The sequence below is a fragment of the Manduca sexta genome, chromosome 27 (assembly GCF_014839805.1).
Source record: "Manduca sexta isolate Smith_Timp_Sample1 chromosome 27, JHU_Msex_v1.0, whole genome shotgun sequence".
NCBI classification, from domain to species: domain Eukaryota; kingdom Metazoa; phylum Arthropoda; class Insecta; order Lepidoptera; family Sphingidae; genus Manduca; species Manduca sexta.
The window spans coordinates 1,115,974-1,141,817 of NC_051141.1; the positions used below are offsets into that span (position 1 = coordinate 1,115,974).

At 36.3% G+C, this 25,844-nt stretch overlaps 1 protein-coding gene across 5 annotated transcripts in view; it reads left to right on the forward strand.

Moving 5' to 3' along the window:
- Nucleotides 1-25,844, forward strand: part of LOC115455172 (protein furry) — a 243,803-nt gene that overhangs the window by 161,291 nt on the left and 56,668 nt on the right. For all 5 annotated transcript variants that reach the window (XM_037444170.1, XM_030183856.2, XM_030183861.2 and 2 more), the window contains 4 exons: nucleotides 1,763-1,885; nucleotides 3,976-4,109; nucleotides 10,082-10,183; nucleotides 20,237-20,371. In XM_037444170.1, coding sequence (XP_037300067.1) covers nucleotides 1,763-1,885; nucleotides 3,976-4,109; nucleotides 10,082-10,183; nucleotides 20,237-20,371 — 494 coding nt within the window. The remainder of the gene's footprint in view (nucleotides 1-1,762; nucleotides 1,886-3,975; nucleotides 4,110-10,081; nucleotides 10,184-20,236; nucleotides 20,372-25,844) is intronic.

A 25,844-nucleotide genomic window follows, 5' to 3' on the forward strand; every position in this document is an offset into this window, starting at 1 on the left:
AAAGTAACGATGACGGATACGAAGTAATTTGGTAGTAGGGTTAAATCCGAAGTTCGTCGTTTCTTCGTTTCGGACCGACGTTTCGATGTTCGTTTTTCGAAGCAGATCTACTGTAAACACTGCGCTATTCGACCTAGGTTCGGCACTTGTCAAAAACTGATTGTACCGGGGACAGTAGCTACAATGCTGGCACACAGAATGTCATCATAAACGCCCCGACTGCATTAACATAACTAAACATAATTAATTTGCAGAAATAGCCCATGTGTGCGCTGCACGCCGAAGGACCCACATGATAGTAAACGATATCGTTTGGCCATTACACCACACTGAATCAGATGTATGCTTTCGTTTGGGGCCAATTTAGTAATCAACCAGAGCTGGCGTAATTCAGTCGCTTTGGTGTCCCCTTATTTCGGTTAATGTCAGACAAGTGGTGTAAGACGCGCAAGAGGTTGGGCGGAGAGAGTGTGCGAGTGTGGGGCAAGCGGGAGGGATTGTCGACCTTGGGGAATGCGTCACGTGATCAGTATGGACGGCACGCGCGCTCCGCAGGTATACGGTCACAATACACAAAAGACTTGGAGTACCGTTTAGTTGATAATACTGCAAGCTTGCTTATCTCTATACAAACTTCTTCGCTGTTCTGGTACCCAAATAGAAACATAAAAACATGACCGATGTTATAAATAATGTTGCGCGACATTACTCAGAGCTGCGCGTGAGACGAATACGTTCATCGCACTGGATGAACTGAATTCGTTTTGTATTTCTTAGTTCCAACTCCATGACCTACGCTATCACTTTTATTAAGCGACTCTAATAACGATCGTCAGGGAAACTACAACAGTTTATACTTCTAAACAATTATGTTACTTATATAATTTTTTATTTCGTCGTCCGACTTAAATGTTATCATTTATGTATCGTTCTATTGCGTAAGGTTTCGAAATGGTCCCGTTTCATTTTCATTACTTGGACTTCGATGTTGCAAAAAGAAACTCCTTAAAATCAAATACGATCAGAATGATTGCTTTTGTATAGATGTGTTTTGTAACTATCAAAAAAGCAAAAACTAAAAGCAAAAGCGAAAAAAACATCTGTCAAAAAAACAAAATCTCGCTAAGAAAATAAACAAAGAAATATTCAATTTAAAGTAGGCGTCGGCTCCAAAATATATTAAGTGTGCATATAAACATAAAAAACAAAAATTGCAATGAAGATTACATAGCTTGTGTTTTAATATTTTTTTAACTTGTACATAATGTTAATTTATATATGGTGGTGGTATACTGATGTTTGGAATCGGTTTTTATTTTATCGTGTAACATTATGTTATTTCTAATGCGTTACTAGTTGTTTTAATCTCGCATTAAGTCCTTTAATACTTCCTGAACAGCAACTTGGCACATCTAAGTATCCGGCATATTAATACAGGCTTTGGTCTATCAGTGTTCACTATGTCTTTAGAATCCTTTCAATGGCTTATATGTTAAAATTTAACAAACGTCATCACATAATTAATATGACTAGCATATATGTTTAATTAAATGAAATAGTGCTCCAAGATATTTTGTTCTCAATTGACAAAGTGTACCCTCCGCACCTAATGGTAAGCAGTAGCGTCCAGATCGAATGACGAGAGACGATTACCTCTCGACAGTTCACACAAGTAAGCTCAAAGAAAGCGACGACCATCAAGAAGTGTATCCTTTACAGTCGCTCTGTCCTTCAACTATTAAGCATATATATTTTGTTACAGGGTCGGAGAAAGGCCGTGGCACGTTGGACGCGCTGCTATGCACCACCTACTGTCGCTCACAGCTGTACCTCTCCCGACAGCTGTCGCAGCTGCACCCGGAGCTCACCATGCCCATGTTCTCAGGTATAATACGACTACAAAGTATAGTCCGCACGCGAACTTCAAGAATCGTGAATCAAGGAACGTACACGCTCTCAAACACACACACGTTACCAGCTTTAGGGAGTCCTCGGTACTCTGTTTTAATTACACTGAAAAAAAGAAAAAATATGTAAAAATATAGGCTCGGCTATGGCTGCTTCATATTAAAAATAAAAACCAATCAGCGCTGCCTTTTCATTACATACTAATTAAAAACGACAACACTGTAATAATACCTTAAAAACATATTATACATCGAATGTAAAACCAGCAAAATATTTGTATGGTTTTTCGTTTTTCGATATTATTAAAGGGTCATATTATAATGGCCATCAGATCTATCATAGTAACTTCATGTTCCTATGAAAAAAAAAATCGACTGCGCGTATTATTGAGAGCAAATGACATTGCAGGTTATACGCAGTACTTTCTAATACCAACATTTTACTCAATATTGCGCGGTAAGCTTTCGTTGTGCAATGGTTATAATCCTTATGGATTTCATATCCATTAGTCCATTTGTACATTAGTAATCTATAACTACATTTATCTATACTCCAAATTAATTTGAATGGTAGAACTTTGTTTGTATTTTGCAAATCTTTCGTACGCAACTCGAAAGAGAATGTATAGATAAGTTGTTGTTTTATTGTCATCCAAAATTGAACTGTATACGTCGTTTTAGTAAAGTGAAGTATTGTTTGTATATAAATGATATAGGAAAAATGCTTAGTACATATACAGGGTGTCCCAGAAAGTAGTGTCAAGCGGGGTCCAGAGATAGAGCACCCCTTGGGGTATCCGAATCACCCCCATGTATTTTTCATAGTTTTCGAGTTATGAATATTTTTCTGAATTTTTGAGAATTTTCGGTTTGAACAATTAAACGTTTTCTTTTTAAAACAATAGCAGACTTATTCGAGATTTTTTTATTGCAACAAATTTTTCATTAGTTGTAATTTTTTGCTAAAGACTATCAGCTTAGTAACTTTAATGAAAAATATGAAAATGGTGGTGTAAAGTAAAAAAAATATGTACTATGAATCTTCTTTAAATTTATAAACCTACATAAGTAACTTCGTGGTTCTAAGGTAGATCAAAAACTTCTCCAGACTCTCAACTTACGTATTCATTAAAAAACATAGTCCTTCATGGGGGCTATTTTGGCTAAAATCAGCCTTAAAAGTCAGCAAGGTAGAAAATTCTTAAATTTGCCATTAGATTACAATATTTTTTTTGACTTCTCATCACTCCTAAGAATAGTTAGTTTGTAAACTAACTGAAAATGACTGCAAGAAAGCTATAAGTTAAACATTTGGCATATTCTTGTGTTTAAGTTCAATTAATTTAGCATGATTTGTTCTCGTGGTTTAAAGTTTTTAAACGTGGGTGTAACTCTTTTACCTGCGATTACAATGGGCCGAGGGGATAAGACGCCGAATTATTGCTATCATAATTCATAGAACATAAGTTTTTCACTTTACACCATTTTCATAATTTTCATTAAAGCTACGAAGCTGATTGTTTTTATCAAAAAAAGTACAACATATGTAAATTTAGTTTCAATAAAAAAAAACTCGTATAAGTCTTCTACTTTTTTAAAAAGAAATCAATTAATCGTTCAAATCCCAAAATTTAAAAAAAATCTGAAAATATTCATAGCTCGAAAACTATGAAAAATCGTGGAACACATATGGGGGTGATTCGGTTACCCCGAGGGGTGCTCTATCTCTGGACCTCCGCTTGACACTACTTTCTGGGACACCCAGTATTTATCGATGTACATATATATTTTATGTAACAATTGAATTTACTCCGGCTTTGTAATGCAATTAGCGTGGTAAGCGCTCAAAAGATACTATTTTGCTTTCACCTTACAAAAGTGGAAAAATACAAAAAATGCTATAATTTTTTATACGTGTAAATATATTTTCAGGAAATTAAGTGAATTTGGGTTCGCTGGATATCAACCCTGATTCCAGAACTTGTGTCACATTTAATTAAACATCTTGAGTGTAATTTTTGTTTTTAAAGGGTGGATATAAGTATTACAAATGTATATTGTTGTCCAGAGATCACGGCACGCTTCCAGACGGCCCGCACGGAGGTCCGGCAGCTCCTGCTGCAGTACCTGTTGCCGTGGCTGGTCAACATCGAGCTGGTGGACCCCAACGTGCCCCCCGCCAATCCGCTCTCCTACATACAGGTAAGGAATGTATTTTTCTAATTAGATTTATTTTACGGTAAATTGTCTTTTCACGGAAAAACATCTTAGAAAAATCACAAATTTGTTCACGATTAACAATGCGTTACTCCGTCCCATCACAACAAAAACTCTTTTGCATGAATTAAGTAAGAAGTAATAGTACAGGTTCCCTGGTACATTTTTCATCGTTTATTACTTCAAGCTGATTTTTCGTGACTAGCTTCCTTTGCACTAGACGCCCAAGTTTTTCCTTACAGTAATGTTGGTAAATGGTAGCTTAATAGGGGTAGCAAGGATAAAATATGTTGATTTGACGAATTTTAAAAATTTATTTCTAACTGAATTTTTCTTTGTTAATTATCGAGATAATTATCTAAATAACGTGAAAAAATATTTGTCCTACTAAATATAAGGTTTGGTTAGTGAGTCCCCTCTCTCCAACATGTATCGTAAACAACAGTGGCGAAGGGTGAAAATTTTCAAAAGGGAACCCGAAGAAATATTTTATTCTACAGATTTAATACGCATTCCACAATAAAAATAAAGTCAGTGCAATATCATAATACTTAATAATTTCCTTCTAACATAAACATTAATACTAAACTCTAAATTTAAAAAATTATTACATATTTTGAACATAGGTACCTAAAAGAGTCCAACAAAAATAAATAACGCACACTATACACAAACACTAATTATACATTCTAAATTATTAAAGAAATTCGCGCAAATAGCTCAACATGAAGCCGCAAATTCTCGGGTTATCCTGAAGTACACATACACGCACGCACACATGTATTTTTACGTCACTTCCAAAAGATTAGACAAAGACACCGCGCTGCGTGTGAAGGAGACAACAATATCGCGAGGGAAGCTATGCGCGGCCGGGTTCACTTCGAACACTATAAGGCGCGAGCACTGCGCGCGAGTTACCATTTAACGAATTGATACTATGTACCGTTATCGTTGAAGTATTGATTTAATTGAATAAGTATAAGATGATTTGTTTGAGTAGACTATTATTATTTTAGTTATAAGTACTATTTTTTTTCTTTTATTAATTATAATTCATTTACAAAAGGTAACCCGGTAGGAATCGGCTTGTATGGACGCTTCGCCACTGGTAAACAAGGTCATGAAAAGTAACCAGCATTTTTTTTTATTGGTTAGCTAACATTTGCATAGCTTACTACTCACATTGTCCTACAAATTGCGTGGTATGTCATCTTGGTCCTACGCTCAAAAGCTGTCAATATCGCAAGACGTTTTAAAAAATTAGTAACTGTAGGACAAAGGTAACACATGATAGGTTAATATATTTGTCGTCCAAATAAAACAATGTCCTATAAAAAAAAGGTATGTTTTATTAGTCCTACAAGATTAGTAATTTTTGGGTATACAAAATTAAATGAAATGAAACGATTGAAAATTGAACTTACATTAAATTAATTCTGAGTAAAATATAGTTTATGAATATAAATGTAAATCATAAACAAATTAAGTACATAAATTATTTTTCTATGCAATATAAAATATATTGAATGGCAATTGATAATTTAATTGAAAGGCATTTAAAGGTAATTTAAATATACTTTCTATAATTATTATTCAAAGAATACAGCAAAACTTACAGATTAATATTACTCCTTTTTTTTCCAGATAATTACGTAAAAATACGAACTTACAAAATTATTTTTTATTTATTTAAAACAAATAACAATCAATGGACTTAAGTACCTTTTATAAGACAAATATTTAGATTTTACTCTAAATTGCTTGTAACAAGAGGAATGATAACCTATTATTTATCCCTCCAACTTTCAGGCAATACAGCATCACAATATTTCGAGCAGATAAAAAAGTCTTACAAGAAAACCACCTATCTCTATTATTTTTTTTTATTTCTTCTCTTTTTTCTCGAAAATTAGAGTTTTTAGATAATAAATTACACAAAAAACACTCCATTATTATTTTGCAGCACAGATTACTATTCAAATTATTTTTCGAAAGACGAATAAAATAGGAGGTTGACTAAAAACAACTTTACGCGGTTATGATCGACACCACCATGGGCAAGCATGGAATACCTAGTCCACAGTAAACAATGCTGTGCGCATGCGTTTGTGAGCAAGGATAATAGTGTGCCTCAGCTCTAATAGCAAAATGTACAAAATAATATTATTTTTAATTTCATGAATTTCAACTATGTAACTGGAGGACTGGTACGTACGTAATAACGTACCACGCAATTTGTAGGACAATGTGGGTAGTAAACTACGCAAATGATAGCTAACCAATAAAAAAAAATCAGCTGGTTAGTAATTATTTTTCATGACCTTATTTATGATACATGTAGGAGAGAGGACTCCCTAACCAAACCTTATATTTTGTAGGACAAATATTTTTTCACGTTATTTAGATAATTATCTCGATAATTAACAAAGAAAAATTCTGTAAGTAATAAATTTTTAAAATTCGTCAAATCAACATATTTTATCCTTGCTACCCCTATTAAGCTACCATTTACCAACATTACTGTAAGGAAAAACTTGGGCGTCTAGTCAAAAGTAACCTACTCACTAAAAATCAGATTGATAGTAATAAACGATGAAAAGTATACCAGGGATCCTATACTATAAAGATTGTCAGTATAAATAAATCATTCAAAACAAAGTTCACAAATAATTTAACGGCCAATCGGGATTGACGAAACGGGAGGAAAATGTTTGATGAAGGTCCAATAGGTAGCGGTTAGACAGTGCGTTTAAGTTGGGAGTTGTCCTCCTTGTTTGTTATCGACAACCGCCCACAGTCCCTCAGGCTGTTCGTCAATTGGCTGCGGCCATCCTCTGATCAAATGCCGTACCTGCTAGTGCGCCTTCCGCTCCAAATAGCCAACTAGCCCTGAGTAAACCAAATAACAGTTATATGAAACTCACAGCTCGATTCAAAGGGAATTGAAATCCGATACAAATATAGCTTCTGGCGGTAACGTCTTTGGTATAACGGACGGTGAGATGGATGTAATGTGAAATATAGAGCGTTTATTGACGCACACAATATAGAAAATTACATGTACTGAAACTCAAAGCATATATGAACGAAGCAAGTATTTGGTGAGTGGTCAAAAATATATATTAAAATAGAAGGGTGTGAATATAAATGCAAATGATTTAATTATTATATTTTATTAGACGGACAGCGTTTCGCCTTATACTAATGCACACAATTGAATGTCCATTAAAATTAATGCCTTGGGTTTTTATACCCGTTATTTAACAGTTGGACGTCATGTCACGAACAATCAACGGCGGACCATAGGCAATATTGATACTGCTGGCTGGCTCGAGTGGAAGTTGCGGCATTCAACCTCCATGGCATGGCTTTAGCTTTGGCTTTGGCTTTGGCTTTGGCTTTGGCTTTGGCTTTGGCTTTGGCTTTGGCTTGACTTTGGCTTTGGCTTGGTTTAACACATGGCTGCATGGCTGCATGGCTGGCTTTGCTTGGCATGTGCTTTGTCCTTACAATATATACGTAGCTCGTGGATGTTTTTATTAATTAAGTAATATGTATATTCAGTGGACTAATGTCATAATGGTTGTAATCCGATGAGTAAATAACAAAACGGCAAACACAAAAGTTTATATGAAAGTTTTCACGGAAGCTGCGTAGGAGCGTTCCACGCTTAATCCAATGAAGCTTTTGATGCCTGCAGCGTTTCGTTAAAATGAACTCAAAATTTGTTGCGCTTTCATAAAGTTCAATGTAATAAAGCTTATCTACACCTGAATAATGCTGAAGAGTTCGACCGTGATAATTCCTGAAACAACTGTTAAAATTTGAGAAATTATTTTGTTAAAGTAACCTATGTCATGCCTGACTGCAGTACAACACGAGGACACGTTCCTGTCACGGAAATGCTCGTGAGGTCAGGCGGTGCCGCGGGCAAAAGCTAATATTGTGACAAACGCACGCTCTAAACATCACTGGTCTTCAAAGTACAAAGTGTCCAAGCCAGAGTCAATATTATTGGACACCATCAAACATGACATGCTGTCTATTTCCACTTTGGTATATAGCTGTTTTCAAATAGCTGTGGAGGGCAAAATATTATGCGATATATGTGCAAAAATATAATAATTTTAAAGTGTATCCACCTTGCCACAACATATTTACTTATTGATTTTTATAGTTTATTATTAAATCTTATAAATTTGGTTGTGTTTGTGTATACCGTATAACTTTGTAATAGATACTCCACCTTGGTATGTACCAACCCGCGAAAACTACGTCCTGCAAGCACATGGATCACTGCTTATTTTAAAATTAATTTTGTATTTAGATTGAACTGTTTCTATGTTACTGAATACTGACCACGCTTAACAATAAGGTCATATTACTAGGTCACGTATAACTGATGAGTTTTTGTGATGGATATATCGCTAATGCTTTCCCCTGTCTTAACGTTTGAAGTATGTTACTACGTCGTAGAACTTCGTAGCACTTTATGTATGCGCTGAATTTACAGCTATAGAAGATTTTTTAAACAGTTCTCCTGAAGTATTAATACGTATAAATAGTTTTGTAAACTTTAAACTTGCAGTATATTGAGATATATAACCAAACTATATTTTTATTTTTATATACTGTAAATATATACTTAGGGCCTGTTTCACAAGTTTCAATTCATTTTTATTGAACATTTATCGTATTAAACAGTTAATGTCATTATATGACATTTTTTTTTGGTGCATAGATTTTAGTGTGACTATCGTATTTGGTCAAGTAAAATTTACTCGGATATTGGGAAACAGACAATATTCACTATCAATTTTGTGCGTAAACCCATGACGTCACACTGTGCAGTCGCGGAGGTTTCAAATCCAAACTGTAAGGGGTACGTAGTAAGCTTTTAATACCCTGAACCGTTAAGACTTCTCTCTCTGTATCCGTTAAGTTTTACGATCGTTTGCAGGACGAAAAGTTATTATAGGCGTTGACGTCAACGTGTCATCTATTCTCTGGCATGGCAAATATTATTACACTGATACTGAATTAGAGGAATGATTATCTAGTCCACTTACACCGAATTGCTTTAAATTGCTTTAATTGCACTAAAAATCAAAAGGAAATTTATTGCGTAAAATTGCGGCACGGTTTGATAAGGAGAGACCGTGGTCTCTTTTATATCAAGAGATTAAAGAAAAAATACCAATTCATTTGTCTTAGATCGATATTAATAATTATTATTAGGCATTGAGGAGACTACGGGAACACTGTTGCATCCTCTAATAGCTGATAATACTATTAACGACAACGAAAATCACAACCGAAATAATATATGGACTGCGGTCATGCCAAACTCTTCAGTCTTAAACCTTGCAACGTTTGATGAATTTATTAGAATTATTAGATCTCTGTCGTTGAACAAAGCCTTCGGCGAGGATAGGATATCTAATAAGATGATTAAATAAGCATGTAAAGCGGCCAGGGAATCGTTACTAACTATCTTTATCCGATATTACGCTGTTTTCATCTGTAGATAAATTCCTAGAACGTCACAACATTGTCCCTTTTTGCGGGTGAGCCAGTATTTCACAAAAAACAATTCGGATTTACTATTGTACCTCCTACTCCTACCTATTGTTAGGTCGACTACTGACGCGGCTGTATATGTAAGAACAGTATGTACGTCGGAACATATACATATATGTATTCGGTGTCTTCCTAGACATCTCCGGTGCTATGTGTAGACTACAGAAATTGTCACTGATTCTGTTGTTGACAATTTTGAAGTCAATTCATATATTTTTCCAGCCATGTAGGTGTCTTATCATAATTTACTTATAATATTACGTTTGCTGTTGTGGAGAGGACGTGGAGTGGAATTTATATCAAAATCCGTTTAGCATTTTTTAATTACTGTTCGTGTTAAAGTTCGTTTATGTTTAGTTTATGTGTATTTGGTGCAGTATTACTCGTCAGAGGCGGGGCGCAGCGGGCGGCGCGAGGGGCTCGGCTCGGCGGAGGCCACCGAGATGGTTCTCAACAACCTCTTCTACATCACAGCGAAGGTGAGTTGTCTCTACACTGTTGCTCATTATCTGATATAAAATATTTTTATACCCAACCCGCCGTTAAAGATGGATCTAATGTTTAGACATGCGTTCCTTATCAAGTGAAAATAAATGATTCTTCTTCTGCCTTTGGAAGTCTACTGCTGGCCTACTCCAAGGATTTCCAAACCAACATATTAGAAGCGACCCTCGTCCAATAGGTATCCAATTGATAATATAAATGATTCTTAGAAATAAATACCCTGAGATAAAATCCTACAGGGCTGTAGTCGCTGCATATAATGTTATTACATACGCCCGAAATTAATAACCAATCCTAATCCAATGTATGCTATCTAAGACTGATAATTCATTCGTTTCTATGGATAAAGCATGCCAATAACCAATCCATAGATTGAGTAAGCTATCTCTAACAATAATCAATCTTTGAGAGGACGGATTACAGATCATAGATTACCCTCTGTTTGAAAATGACAGTTTACGCTTGCCAATACTCTATCTACCCGATTTGACATTTGATTTGATTGTTGTAAACAATCACATTTTCCAATCGGACCAATTCCTCAGTTTACTCCATATGTTTTGAATATCACTTACACTGATTTTAAGGGAAACGGAAAGGCAATGGAAATGTCCATATTCTCTAGTGACAGTGACGACAGTGATTTGGAGGGACTAGCGATACTGATAGCGAAACTGAAAGTCGCGCTTCATCACGGGTAATGAAAAGAGTTAATACATGCAGACCCTGGATCAGTTTGATTTCACGTTTAGATTAGGCTTTCGAAATCTGCTTGCCAATCATTGTTAATTAAACTGACGCCGTGTTACTTCTATGTACAAGGTAAATAATTTTTGACATTATTTAGAAAAAATATTGTACCTACCGAACTATTAGATAGGTACTAACAAGGGGCAATTGCATCGTTTTTCAGGAACTATGGTGTTTCTCCATTCCATCAACTTTTGCTGAGGAATAGGAAATATTTATATTATCTTTTTCAGGACATTTGGTACATGGAAGCGTCGCTTCCCCGTGATTGCATTGACATTGCGTTTATCTTTACCTAAAGTTCAAGCAATAATAATTGCAACTGCAGTTTTGCAGAATCACAGGTTTGAGGAAATTCCAACCGAAGTGGAGTTATCAACTGCTGATATTATTAATTATGAGAACAATATAGAGAATCAAGATGTTGGATTTAGTTTTATTGATTATCTACATTTGTAATTCAAAGTAACAATTATTACAAATTAAGATATTTTTATTAGTTAAAAGTTAATATCATAGAAACAGGCAACATTTCCATACATTATCTATACTATAATTATATAAAGCTGAAGAGTATGTTTGTTTATTTGTTTGTGTGAACGCGCTGATCTCAGGAACTTCCGGTTTGAATTGAAAAAATCTTTTAGTGTTGGATAGCCCATTTCTTGAGGATGGCTATTATAGGGTATATATCATCACACCATGACCAATGGGACCAGAAACGGGTAAAATTGATTACTTTTGAGAGCTTCCGTTGCGTGCGCTGCGTAAACGGTTAAAGTTATGCAACAATTATGTATAACGGAATTGTAATTTGTTCCATAACACTGGATAATGTGTACAGAGTCCAATTATTATTATATGGCACCGAGTTTACTGCGTACTTCATACTTAAAATCTAAATCCTTTAAAGATTTATTAATATATTATGAACAATGTTATTAAACTTCAGTGTCAAAATATGTCAGCAACCACGTTACTCACGTTCCATTTCAACTCATTAAATAGTTTGTACCTTAAATATGACATGTACTAATTATTAATTATTTCTTTTGAGGGCTAAAATGCATAAAATATTTTTTTATTACTTCAAGTCTTATTTTTAGCAATTGGGAAAATATTTAAACGAATAGTTTGTATGGAAAATACAAAAAGTATTTTTACGAATGGAATATTCTGCATAAAATGGAATGGTCAGGAGGGAACGCATCTGGAAAGGATTGCCGGCGATCTATCGTTGAAGGTAAGCAAGGATAGGCGAGTTAAGATATTGGCATGCCGGTAGGAGAGCAATCGAAAGATTGTCGGCAATCTAAGATAGGTTTCAGTCTTGGATAGCAGATACATTATTAATTTAGGGCGATAGATGACATACCCCTTGCGCCTATATTATATAAGATTTACCGCCATATCCAATAAACGATCCCAATCACTTTCTTCGATCTATCTCAAAAATGGACCAATTTTACAAATGAGTTATTATGATTGTTTTATGTCGGAATCGGATTGAGGATGGAGATTGGGATCGTTTATTGAAAACGGCTAATAACCGATAGACGTCATCAGTGACGAAGGCTCCATATGACCCGATCCCTGCCGGTTTCCCATTCTTAATTTATGTAAAAATAATTATCATTGCATCCATTTCCAGGCTGCATTTATAAATATTATGAGTACTTATAAGTTGTGTCGTATTCCCTTTTGGAAAATTTCGTCCATCGTCGTTTTATTATACACAACATCCCCCAACCTTACACCTGAATTATGGCGGCCTTTTCTGTTTGTGAACGTCTCTGGACTCTGTATTTCATGTCACCATTTCAGTTTTAAGTGAAATAAAGATAAGGTAAAATCGGTATCAATTTGAGTATCAGAACCAAAAAGCCGTCGTATCGTTAGTATCGAAATAAAACAAAATGTTATGATTTGGACAACCTTCATCAGAAGTGAACACATCTCTATCACAACGCAGTGACGCCATCTATGACTCGCACGAGTTCACAGCCGATCGCATCTGGGTCAACGAAGAACACCAGCTGCGGCTGATTGGAATATAAACGCAATGTCTCTGCACCCTAATGGAGGACCAAGGATTTAGCGCGGCAATCGCGCGCAAGGCCGTCCGGGAAGGGTCGTACAAAAATACATAGCACATATAAAATCTAAGATTTACCTTTGCTATACTGTAATGAAATAGTGATTTAAAAAAGGCCGATAAAAAAGTTGCATGATCAAATAGGGTAGGGGATATTATAAAATAACAGAAAAATATATGCAAAAGATGTTACATTCATATGATGCCAGCGTGTGAGGGAGATAAATAGTTGCTTGCGTTACGTATATACTGTTCTTAACGTGTTGCATAGTGGATGATAAGAAATAAAAACGCTGCCCAACTCTCTTAATAATGCATCACTATGAGAAAATGCAAGCGCTCGGCACTAGAGTCACATTATAATATTGTCATGTTTGAATTATTTATGCACTGCTTGCTTGGTAGCGTAAGTAGACAAAGCGATGGCATCTACTCAGGCGGACTGCTCATAACTGGTTCATTTCTGTTACTACGAAGCTTGTACTCGAGAACAAAATCACTGAAAACTATATCACCACTAAATATCGATTTAAATAATGTAGCACAAGGTATATAGTTCAGATCAAACGTAGCCGCGTTGCCTTCGATTAGTTATAAGCCTGTGCGTGGTCAGGATACCTGTCACTCATAGGAATAGCGCCTGACGTGCTGCCCGATTAGCGGCGAGCTTGTTATCAAGTTTAATTGGTATAGACAGCGCACGTCCCGGTCAGATCATCGCAGAAGCTCCAAACGCATTATCCGCACTGATTGGATCAATTTATATCATTCCTGTTAGGGTGTCATTGTGAGATCAACGAGCGCAAATTGCCTGATTGCTTACGCGTCAAGGGACGCTTCCAGATCAGCAACAAAATTGCATACAATTGCTTCGGCCTCTGGCTGCATCAGGTGTCACGTGGCGGCGACACGAGATCCTCAATTTTCTATTTGTATTCTATTGGAAGATTGAAGCTGAATACGCGGCCTAACAGCTATAGTCGCAAATGTACGGAGTGCCTTCGTGTTGTCACTTAGAATATTATTGAAGGCCAACAAACAAGGGATATCTCTAATATATTAAAATTACGGCCCAGTAGCGCTTCTACATTTCGGGTATTTTGTGTGTTGGGTAGTAACTCGGCTTTAGGTTTATGATAAATAACAATCGGATCGTCGTTTTTTTTCACAGCTCCGCACCACGAAGGGTTGCGTTTACATACAATAACGGTTTAGTTTAAACCACATGACAGTTCAGAAACATTCCTAGTGCGTAATAGCTATTTTTATAAAAAAGTTTAAGAATTTCCATAAGAAAAAAAAGTGTTACTTAATTGCTTCTTTTCTTTCACTGGTTAGTCATATATTTATACAATTGTCTATGTAATTAATAAAATGATTTCATTGCAAGCACATGAAGTTATATTGTTCTCAAAGCATTAAAGTCTGTGGTTTCCCATTAGAGCCTTTAACACTTTGTCTTTGCTTTTTATCGATTTAAAAACAGATTTAATATGTATGTCAACTACATACTTGCATTATTGCTTACTACGCGGCGTCTAAATCGCTAGAAACTTCCATCAATTGTGTCGTACGAGGGAGACGGGAAAGTTGTCCCGTCCAAGGTTGCGTAGGGTTGATCGTTCGCGCCGCTCCTCTGTTTACCCCATCCGTCACTCGCGACCTTGCCGACTGTCCCGCACCCACCCCTGGCGACGATTTGCAGTAAAATCCTTATTCCTATGCCGAATTTAGCGGTAAATACTCAGTTTGGCAATAAAATTACGCCCTCGATCGTAATTCACGCTAAGCTGTTGACGAATGCGCCATACAGTTACAACCAATGTTTTTTTTTTCGTAACTGATATTGTGTTAAGGGTGCTTATTACATTGGATTGTTGTGTTGCTCGGACGGTACCTGACTTAATGCCAACAGTTAACATAATGGAAGGGTGGAGCTTGCTTCAACTCACTTAAGAATATATCGGTATACATCTGTTGATGCCAAATTTTGTTTGTTTAGCGCGTTGATATGACATTTGGGAGCGCACAGTATTTACAGTGGCCCATTCGAATATTCTGTCCTCCACGGATCGTCCTTAAAAAAAATATCTGAAGAGCGATTTTCATTCGGTTTGTGGGGGCTTTATTAAGTTAAACCCTAGATGCAAGTAAAGCAGGACACACAAAATAATAAAATCAAGGTAGAGTAAGCCCTCAACTCACTGAGAAATAGAAGAGGGCCGCGCTCACCAACGGCAGCATATTATAATACAGGGCTGGTATTAATATTTAAAAGTGAATACCAATTTATTTCAAAACTTTTAAGCAGTGTCAGCATTTGTTTACGTACACAATAACAGCTTGAAGAGTTAACCTTGCATATATTCAAAAAACGTTGTTATTATGCACTGTGCGTCCTTATCCGATTGGCAAGTGGATTCTGCAATGGTCGGTTTTTGTATTAGAGACTTACCACTTGGAGCGAACTAATTAAGAACAAATTAATTGATAGATTGATAGTAACATGCTTAACAGTGTCCAATGGTAATAAAGAGCACCAAATAAAAATAGCTAACCGAAAGAAGAACCCGCTACTGCACGAAAGTGCGCTTTGCATCGTACCGCCCGAAATATGATCACACCGCTGGCTACTATAATATTATGTTTTATAAAAAAACAGAAATAATAAATCTATGCCAGCAACTGCCTCGGTGATATAATTGTATTGCGTGCGCGAATACGAAACCGCTCCGAGGTTCTGAGTTCGAATACTGGGCTGGCCAAACCGATATTGGGTTTTCTGCTCAGTATCTGATAGCCCGGCGCCTGAAATTGGCTCGCTCCATATCATATCACGTGATGAAGCACAAATAGCCAAAATCCACGATACCCTTTGGGGATAAAGGGCATGACCTGTGTTTGTGTTTTTGTTTTCGTAGTTATACACTTGAGCTCTTAACTTAACTTAGTGAGTCAGTCGGTACTTACTACTACTTACTCGAGTACAGTATTATGTTATCAGCTAGCTGGTCAGCGCGGTAAAATGGATAGCGGTTTATAATCTTGTGGCGGTACTATATTGATCAAAGAATACTTAAGAGTAACGTTAATGTTTAGTCGAAGTACCCCCTAATTTTACATCAGTACTACGCTAGTATTTTAGTCGAGTAGCGAGTAATGTAGTAATAAAACTCGTCTGTACTAATTACTCCACTAAATTTAGCTAAGGACTCTCATATTATGTGAGAGTCCGCATGAGTAGGTACCACCGCAATGTCTATTTCTGCCGCCAAACAGCACTGTGTAGTCACTGTTGTGTTCCAGTTTGAAGGACATTGTAGCCAGTGTAACTACTGGACATAATAAGATTTAACATTTTATCTTAAGATGGCGAGCGCAGTGGAAAAACAAACAATATTTTCTGTTGTTTATGGGCGGCCGCATCACGTACCATCAGGCTAACGGCAAGGTCGTCTCGTCACTCAATGCAATAAAAAAATACTTTATACACAAAGAAGTAGACCTCTGAGATTAAGTCCGCCTATATACCTATATAAGCGGACTTAATGTCAGAGGCCGTTTCTACCAGTCGACCTGGTGCAAAAATAAACAAGGAAGGCATCTCTAAAAGGTCAATTAAAATGGTGAAAACAATCTGAAATCGTTATACAGACAAGCCCGGGCCGTGAAACAAAAGAATCAACTTTAGGATAAATTTGTGAACTGAAAAGCAATCATTATATATCATATATTGACTGCCTCGGTGGCGTAGTTGTAATAGTACACGGTACAAGTACGACTGCCGCGCCGAAGTCCTGGGTTCGAATCCCGGGTCGGGCCAAAATAATTGTAACTGGGTTTTTCCATCTTAAAAATTACGCAGTCGCAGCTCGGAGTCAGGAAGTTGCCGGTGTGATACCCCCGTGCCTCGGAAAGCACGTAAAGCCGTTGGTCCTGCGCCTGATCTCTCTCTGGTAATGTCGGGTTGCCGTCTCACTGAACAATGAGTGAAGGAAGAGAGTGCACCTGTGTATTGCGCACACACTTGTGCACTATAATATATCCTGCGTAACTGGCTGATCCTCGTTGAGATTGGCCGCCGTGATCGAAATTCGGCTAGGATGAGGTTATATATCTTTATTTTTACGAGTTTCTTAATATTTTAAAACGAACCAGTAAAAAGGATAGTTTGAATACAACATTTAGTCAAAGGAATACTCGGTCTTTGGCCACGATGTTAGTTGGATGGCGGTAAGCATAGTATCGATAGTGACCGGATTTAAAATATTCATTATTTAATTATATATATGTACTAGTAGATGGTAAATCCGTAATGTGCGGGAATTTTACTGTATTTATGAATTTCATTGAATTTTATTTATCTCTGCTGCCGAACAATCTCAACATTATGTAAGCATTGTTATGGTGGGATGAAAGCCTTGTCATATAAAGTAAAATTTATTGATGGCGTATTCTATCAGGCGGACGATTTTCGGGAAAAAATAAAAGCTTCAGGATACAGAAACGCTGAAGCTTCACTTAATAGATAAAATCATTAGACAAATTTTAATAACGTTACATGGGAACAACAAACTTAACTCCTGCAATAATAGCATAATGCTTATGAATATATAAAAATAAACTAACTTTAACATTGAATCGAAAAAAAGCAAAAGACAAAAAAACAATATCCATAGAGAAGCATACTAATTTTATTTTAAATAATAATTGCACAAATAGTATTTTTTTTCTCATTTCATTAATTGACTCAGTTTTGCTTAATAGTTTCCCGTATTGTATGAAATTCTATTATGCAAGTAATACATGTTTTTTGCAAACATGCGTAATAACAATTAGCAAGTAGCGGCAAATTACCGGCAGACGAGCATATAATTGCACTAACTCTTCCTTCTCGTGTACTCTTTAAAAATTACCCTTATTACCCGGACTTAATGAAAGCTTTTTATTGGAGTTAATTTGGAAACGAATGTAACTTTAACGTGTCACAATTGAAGTGTGACGAAGGTTTTGTTAGTAGAGCTCGTGCAAGTAGAATACGTTTTAATTTTTTCTGTATTTTCAAAACTGGTTATGGAATATTCATTTCCGTTGTAAGTGGAGAGAGTATCCCGCATCCTCTCCCGGCGCTACACCTCCCGTCCCAGCCTGCCTCCCCGCCCCTCCCTCGCGCTGCACCTGCACCCCTGGCGGCCGCTGCTACACTTTGAACTTTCCGCCGCGTTCCATACCAACAGGGAATATGATGAGGGTGCGTTTAAAGGATAATTGATATGCACAATAAATACGTTTTGCATACTAGAAACATGTTATTTATTGAAAATAACCTTTTTTGAGTATATTCGTATCGTATTGTAATACTATACATATAACAACAGAAAAAGATCGATGGGAGTATCTGTCTAGTAGAAGATCAATAAAAAATAAAGGGCGGTGATTGAATAAAAATGAAAGAACGCAATCCAGCAATCTTGAGCTTACTTTCTGTCTGTCTTGTCTATTTGTTTGTTAGCGCACACCTGTGAAACTACTGAACAGATTTACGTGCAGTTACATAATTAGAGAGAAAACATAAAGGAGCAGAATGTATCTCTGTTTAAGTTTCAGTAAAATCGAATATCTGAAAAAATACCATAGACTAAAATATGTGCAATTGTATTTAAAAAAAAATGGAGAATTGTTTTATTATAAACATATTTATAGAGATCTTGCATTCTTCCAGAATGTTAATTTGTTAAACCCATGTTAAATTGTTCGTTTCATCGTATCAAACATGAAATGGAAGATGCTTTGAACTGAATTATATTTCACTTTACATTTCCACAGAGTAATATTTTTTAAATGAATGTGTCCGTTGGTTTTTACACCTTTTTGTGTATGACAATAATATAATAATATTTATTCATCCAAATTATATCTGTACATATTTCGCTTTAATTAGCAAAGACTGGAAGTCCAAACTAGGATTTGTCTAAATCACACACATCATTTTTAAATTCACATGTTTCAATGTACATAAATAATTATTATTAGTATTCTAAATAAAGCATATAATATTATAAACTATGTGTGCGCATATTTGTATAATGTAATGAAATGATCAAGTTAATAATTATACTTGTCTTTTCTTCATGTGTAATGTGTTCATAGTTGAAATTCATTTACAGGCTGTTTAATTTGTTATTTGCTTCACGAGCGTATAATGTTCTGAATTTTGATACAGCACATATTTTTTTTATTTCATTATACATGAATGGAAAATAAATTAGAAGAAGCGTCTTACAAAAGTAGTTTTGTATTTTGGAACTGAACAAGCGGTTCTTAATAATAAATCCTTGCTAATCTCTTTGTTATTGCGGGTCAAGCTGAGGCGACATATTTTTATTTATTTATAAACTTTTTATACATCAAAGGCATAAAAGAAAAATAAATATACAATAGAGATTTAAAAAAGAAGTAGGCTATTTAGTCCATACCTTTGAATAGGATTAGTTTAATATAAAAAAGAGCTGGCGGCCACCGAAAGGATATTAAAATATATTACAATAGTATAAAGTGTGTGTGTAAACCTGTATATTATAAAACTCTTACGTATTTTGCGAGAATGTAATGTACATTGCATGTATTCATTAGATATTACTACACTACGAAAATCGGATAAAACGAGCGATGAGACGCCTGCTCGGACGAACGGCTACAGGTTCAAAACCCCTCGTCTACACCTTTTGTATTATGTACTTTCATCAATTGTCTTTCGCTTTAATGAAGGATGAAGGAAAACATCCAGGTGAAATCTACATATCAGAGAATTTTCCCTGAGTATTTTGAAGTATGTGAAGTCTGCCTGCACTAGGCCAGGGTGGTGGACTATGGCCTAAACTATCTCAGTAGAGGAGAAACGTGTTCAGTAGTGGGCAATTTAATTATATCTAGGGGTCGTCCAGTGGTCGAATAATTTAATACCTATATTAATTATAACACGTCATATTAAAGAAAAATTTTATTTTTCTGCGAATCTCCACGTGATCTTTATTGCAAGGCAAATCTTACACTCCTCCGTGTACACATTGTGATTAAAAATGGATACAAAGTTTTTCTGCATATATTAACATATAGATTCAGAGTATTATTATATTAAGACATCTATTAAATATTTTTTAAAGCAAATGTATTTTGGTTGCAGTTCTCAGACAACCACCCGAAGGAGATCGAGGAACTGTGGTCAACGCTGTGCGCATGCTGGCCTAACAACCTGAAGGTGATCATCCGATACCTCATCATCGTCTCCGGGATGGCGCCCAACGAACTCCTGCCTTACGTGAGACATTGTTATTGATACCTTTCAATAAATTATAATCTTGACTGAGAACGCGTACACAAAAGTGTTAAGTCCGACAGCATGTTTTATAAAAAGCTTCTTTTAGTAAACAATATTAAAACTAAGAGATAAAATTAAATAGAAACAAATAACATTAAGAACCAGGAACAAAGCCAGTATACTGACAAGGCCCATGAGAAAAGTTACAGCAGTTTTTAAAATTTGCCGGGATAAACAAGCAAATGATGAGTTTTGTTTATTCCGGAAAAGATGATTCCCGCAAGCAGAGCTGCGGCTCTGGACATACAGGGAGTTAACTAATATTATAAAGAGGTGAAGTTTATGTGTTTGTTGAGATTATCTCTACATTTTAAGAATACGTTTTTTTAATAAATTATCTCATTAATAAAACGCGAACATTGCACCCGAGTAACGTAGCGTATGTTAAATGTCCATTTCGTTTATCAAATTTTGTGCTGAGAGTTTCAGCGTCTTGTATAGATACATATATACTCCTTAATATTTGACTTACGTGGGAAGTTGTTTCGTCGGCCTTCAGACAATCACTACAAAGCGACCTTAATGGGCAACTATGCGTAGAGAAGCCCTGCCTAATGAAGGAAGGCGCTTCGTCAAACGTAGATCCAGATATGGCACCGTTTCCCGGTAAAGTCAACATGGTTTGATACTTGTGCATTAATCCGCGTCCTCTATCTATGCAGCAGCCATGATATTAGCTGGTAAAAGGTAGTGGTATTATTGGCATAAGCCGGAATAATATGCCCCGCTTTTAGCCTGCTCCTATGATGAGACATTTCCTAGACTCATTGTGTCCCTTTATCAACAGTAAGGTGATTTTTGCTTGCTTCCAATGCCAGGTGAGAATCAAGAGCTCTGAATAGTTGTGCAATGCCGATACAATTATAGAGAAATTAAAAGTGACGCGCGGGGCCCGCCCCTGTTTGCACTGTCGCGATGTATCACTCGTGTTGATACTGAAGATTGACTTGTTATTAAACTTATTGCATGACTTAATCACGTAGAGATATTATTGACACACAATATATAGATACATATTAATACACTAGCTTTTGCCCGCGGCTCCGCCCGCGTTATAAAATTTTTCAGGCTAAAGTTTTCCGTTATAAAAGTAGTAGTTTCCCGGGAGCCTATGTTCTTCCCAGGGTCTCAAACTGTCTCCATACCAAATTTCATCTTAATACGTTGGGTAGTTTTTGAGTTTAACACGTTCAGGCAGACAGATGCAGTGGAGGACTTTGTTTTATAATATATTTTTTAGAACTTTTTAAGAGGAACAATCCCGTCATATATCATTAATGCATAACTTTAACCGTTTACGCAGCGCACGCAACGGAAGCTCTCAAAACTAATAAATTGTCCCCGTTTTTGCAACATGTTTCATTATTGCTCCGCTCCTATTGGTCATAGCGTGATGATATACAGCCTATAGCACTCCACAAATAAAGGGCTATCCAACACAAAACGAATTTTTCAGTTCAAACTGGTAGATCCTGAGTTTAGCCATTACTGCTCCGCTCCTATTGGTCATAGCGTGATGATATATAACTTAAAGCACTCTACAAACAAAGGGCTATCCAACGCAAAAAGATTTTTTCAGTTTGGACCCGTAGTTCCTGAGATTAGCCATTACTGCTCCGCTCCTATTGGGTATAGCGTGATGATATATAGCCTATAGCACTCCACGAACAAAGGGCTATCCAACGCAAAAATAATTTTTCAGTTTGGACCGGTAGTTCCTGAGATTAGCCATTACTGCTCCGCTCCTATTGGGTATAGCGTGATGATATATAGCCTATAGCACTCCACGAACAAACGGCTATCCAACGCAAAAAGAATTTTTCAGTTTGGACTGGTAGTTCCTGAGATTAGCGCGTTCAAACAAACAAACAAACTCTTCAGCTTTATATAATAGTATAGATATATATATCACGGAATGTATAGCACGTGTGTATATTTCTTACAAACATCTAAACATTTGTACAAACTCCCCTATTTATATTAGTAAGATAAATGCACCTGAAGCTTACGAGATAGACCAGCAGCAAATAGTTTCCATATTATCATTATTAATACTGTTCACACATATAAAAATCAAACACAAAGTCCGTTCCTGATCAGCAATGTCAAGGCTAAGGCAGTCGGCGCGGAGAGTTGGAACATTTGCGTCTCATAGAATGTGATTGACGCGTTCGTGACCTATCTAACAACAGCTGACCGCGTAGCTCGTAGCATATGGTAGCAACATCCTGCGCGCTACGAGCGGCGTAGCTAATTACGTTCCTCATCCATTACACGGCTGCTACGAAATCGACCATATTTTGATAAAAATATAAAATGGTTATAATATTTATTAACATAAGGGGCATTCCACGTGAAGCGGGCACGAAAAAAAACTCGATGTCTCAGATTTTCGTAATATTTGATTATGTTATACCTGTATATGTCCTCGATCCAGATACAAAATATTATTAAAGTATAAAGCCTGGTAAGCGAGTTAAAGGACTTTGAAGTTTTGACTGGCCGGCTGGTATACGCCACTTCGAATCCAATTATCAAGTTTTTAAATGTTACAATAAAATAAATAAAGCAATGAAATAAATACTTCATTTAATGAGCTTTTTGATTGTATTTTTGGAAATAGAAAAATGTTTTTTATTCTTTGAAAAAAATGTGTTTGAAAGTTACAAACTTGAATTTCACAAAGTTGGCATATTTATATTTTTTAATTTTTTTCTATAAATAGCTACTATTGTATAGATAATCCCTGCGAAGTTTCATAATGGGCTGAGAAGTAGTTTAGGAGCTAGACCGATTACAGTGCCGAAGCGCGGCGGTCGCCAGAAAGAGCGAAGTAGTAAAAACTTTCAATTAAACTAAATACTTTCGATTAGAGTATTTTATCATGTCTTGCATCGCTCTAACGATTCAATTACATCTGATTATAATATAAAAAAATATATTTATATTACTGACGGTGCACAACAACATTTTAAAAAGATTTAATTGTATTAACTTGTTATATTTCAAACAGGATTGTGGTAAAAAATGCAGAATTTCATTTTCGTGGCACTTCACATGGCAGAAGGGCAATTTGACGGTCTCGGTGGTAACCTAAAACGCCTGGAGACACAGGCTAGTTTACATAACGCATCAAACAAAGCCATCACGATACTCGACCGCTTATACATATAGGCTAGAACATCAATGCCACAAACTCATATTTATTATTACTACTACTATTTATTATTATTATTCACATATATTTTAATGTTTCAAACTTGTATTTCACAAAGTTGGCATATTTATATAATAACTTTTTTCTACTAAAATAGCCAATATTGTATATAGATTATCCTTGCCAAGTTTCAAATGTTGTTGTGCACCGTCAGTAATATAAATATATTTTTTTATATTATAATCAGATGTAATTGAATCGTTAGAGCGATGCAAAACATGATAAAATACTCTAATCGAAAGTATTTAGTTTAATTGAAAGTTTTTACTACTTCGCTCTTTCTGGCGACCGCCGCGCTTCGGCACTGTAATCGGTCTAGCTCCTAAACTACTTCTCAGCCCATTATGAAACTTCGCAGGGATTATCTATACAATAGTAGCTATTTTTAGAAAAAAAATTTAAAAAATATAAATATGCCAACTTTGTGAAATTCAAGTTTGTAACTTTCAAACACATTTTTTACAAAAAAAAAAAAACATTTTTCAATTTCCAAAAATACAATCAAAAAGCTCATTAAATGAAGTATTTATTTCATTGCTTTATTTATTTTATTGTAACATTAAAAAACTTGATAATTGGATTCGAAGTGGCGTATACCAGCCGGCCAGTCAAAACTTCAAAGTCCTTTAACTCGCTTACCAGGCTTTATACTTTAATAATATTTTGTATCTGGATCGAGGACATATACAGGTATAACATAATCAAATATTACGAAAATCTGAGACATCGAGTTTTTTTTCGTGCCCGCTTCACGTGGAATGCCCCATAATTTAGAAAATTCACAGCGCCGCGCTGTGGGCTCGTCCAGTGTAATAAACCTGTTAACTTTACTTGACCACGGATGTAACCACACCGGCTTACTCTCGCGCAGTATATATATAAACGCGATCTAGGAGTCAGTGAGTTCAATTCAACATTTTGTGTTTATTTTCATGCAGCAACAATTTACCTGGGATCGTATTTCTTAGATAGAATAGACGTTACCCAAGTAGGTAGTCGTAAAAAGTAAGCCGAATTATTTTCAAACCATGCTTAATAAAGAGTATCACTTACGTCGGTCCCAGAATATTAGAATGAGATAAAGCGGAACCGGAATAGTCGCCGACATTGATGGTTAGGCGTCATGAGTCATGCTACCGTAGACGCCGAGGCCGTCCTGTCGTGCGCGGCGGTTTGGTGCCCCCATAATCGGACACGACCGAGCCACCCGCGGTGAGCCGGTCTAGGCGAAATAATTAAAACTTATAACTGGTATATGAGAAAGTTTAGTGAGACTTTAGGATTTATTTAAGTAACTTTAAAGCATGTTGCACTAAGCTTTACAAGCTTTTAACATACTATTTAATCAAGTTGCATATACATACAAGTCCTATCGTCTCGTGTTGTTTAAAAAGTAAAACGCAACATCTAAGGTCCCCGTAAAGCGAATTTAACAGCACTTCACCGCCGTCGCAAACGCAATTATCACTTTGTAGAAAACATGCCCCCGACAATAGAAAACACAACAGTAACTCGAACGCCAAAACAAATACGTTGCAAAATGAACAAAACTTGTGGCGACAGTGAGAACGGGGTCAAGTTGAGGACTGTCGATTGTTGAGCCGGGGGATCGGGATACCGGGTCACACGGCAGGCAGGTCACGTGCCTTATTCCCGCCACGCTTCCCACGGGAGGGACGCCCTCCGTCTAGCACCTCATACCTTCCGCACTGCAAATACAGAACCCGCCAACCGATGTGTTGTTGTTGTGACAAAGTTTAATTTATATTTGTTTAGGCGTTTGATTTAGCGCCACGGCGCTGGAGTTCTTACTTACTAAAATGTTGAGTACGCGTTATCACACTAACGAGCAATTTGTCATTTGAAAGTGTGTGCTGATTGTTTGATCGCGCTAATCTTAGGAATTATTAGGGCGAATTAAAAAATCTTTAGTGTTGTTGGCCCGTTTATTAAGGAAGGCTTTAGGCTATATACAATAGGAGCGGAGCATCAACGAACAAAGTTGTAAAAGGGGTAAATTTGTATAGAGTCAGATTGAAATTAAAAATTATTGCGCTCACAATTTAAAAGTCACTGTTTGGGAAAACTGCACTCGCAGCACCGCTCGTTTCCCTGGGTACCCAGTACTGGTGAATGGTGATAGGATGCTGGCTGCTGTTCAGGATTGCACCGCACTATCACTGGTCGTCCTTCTTC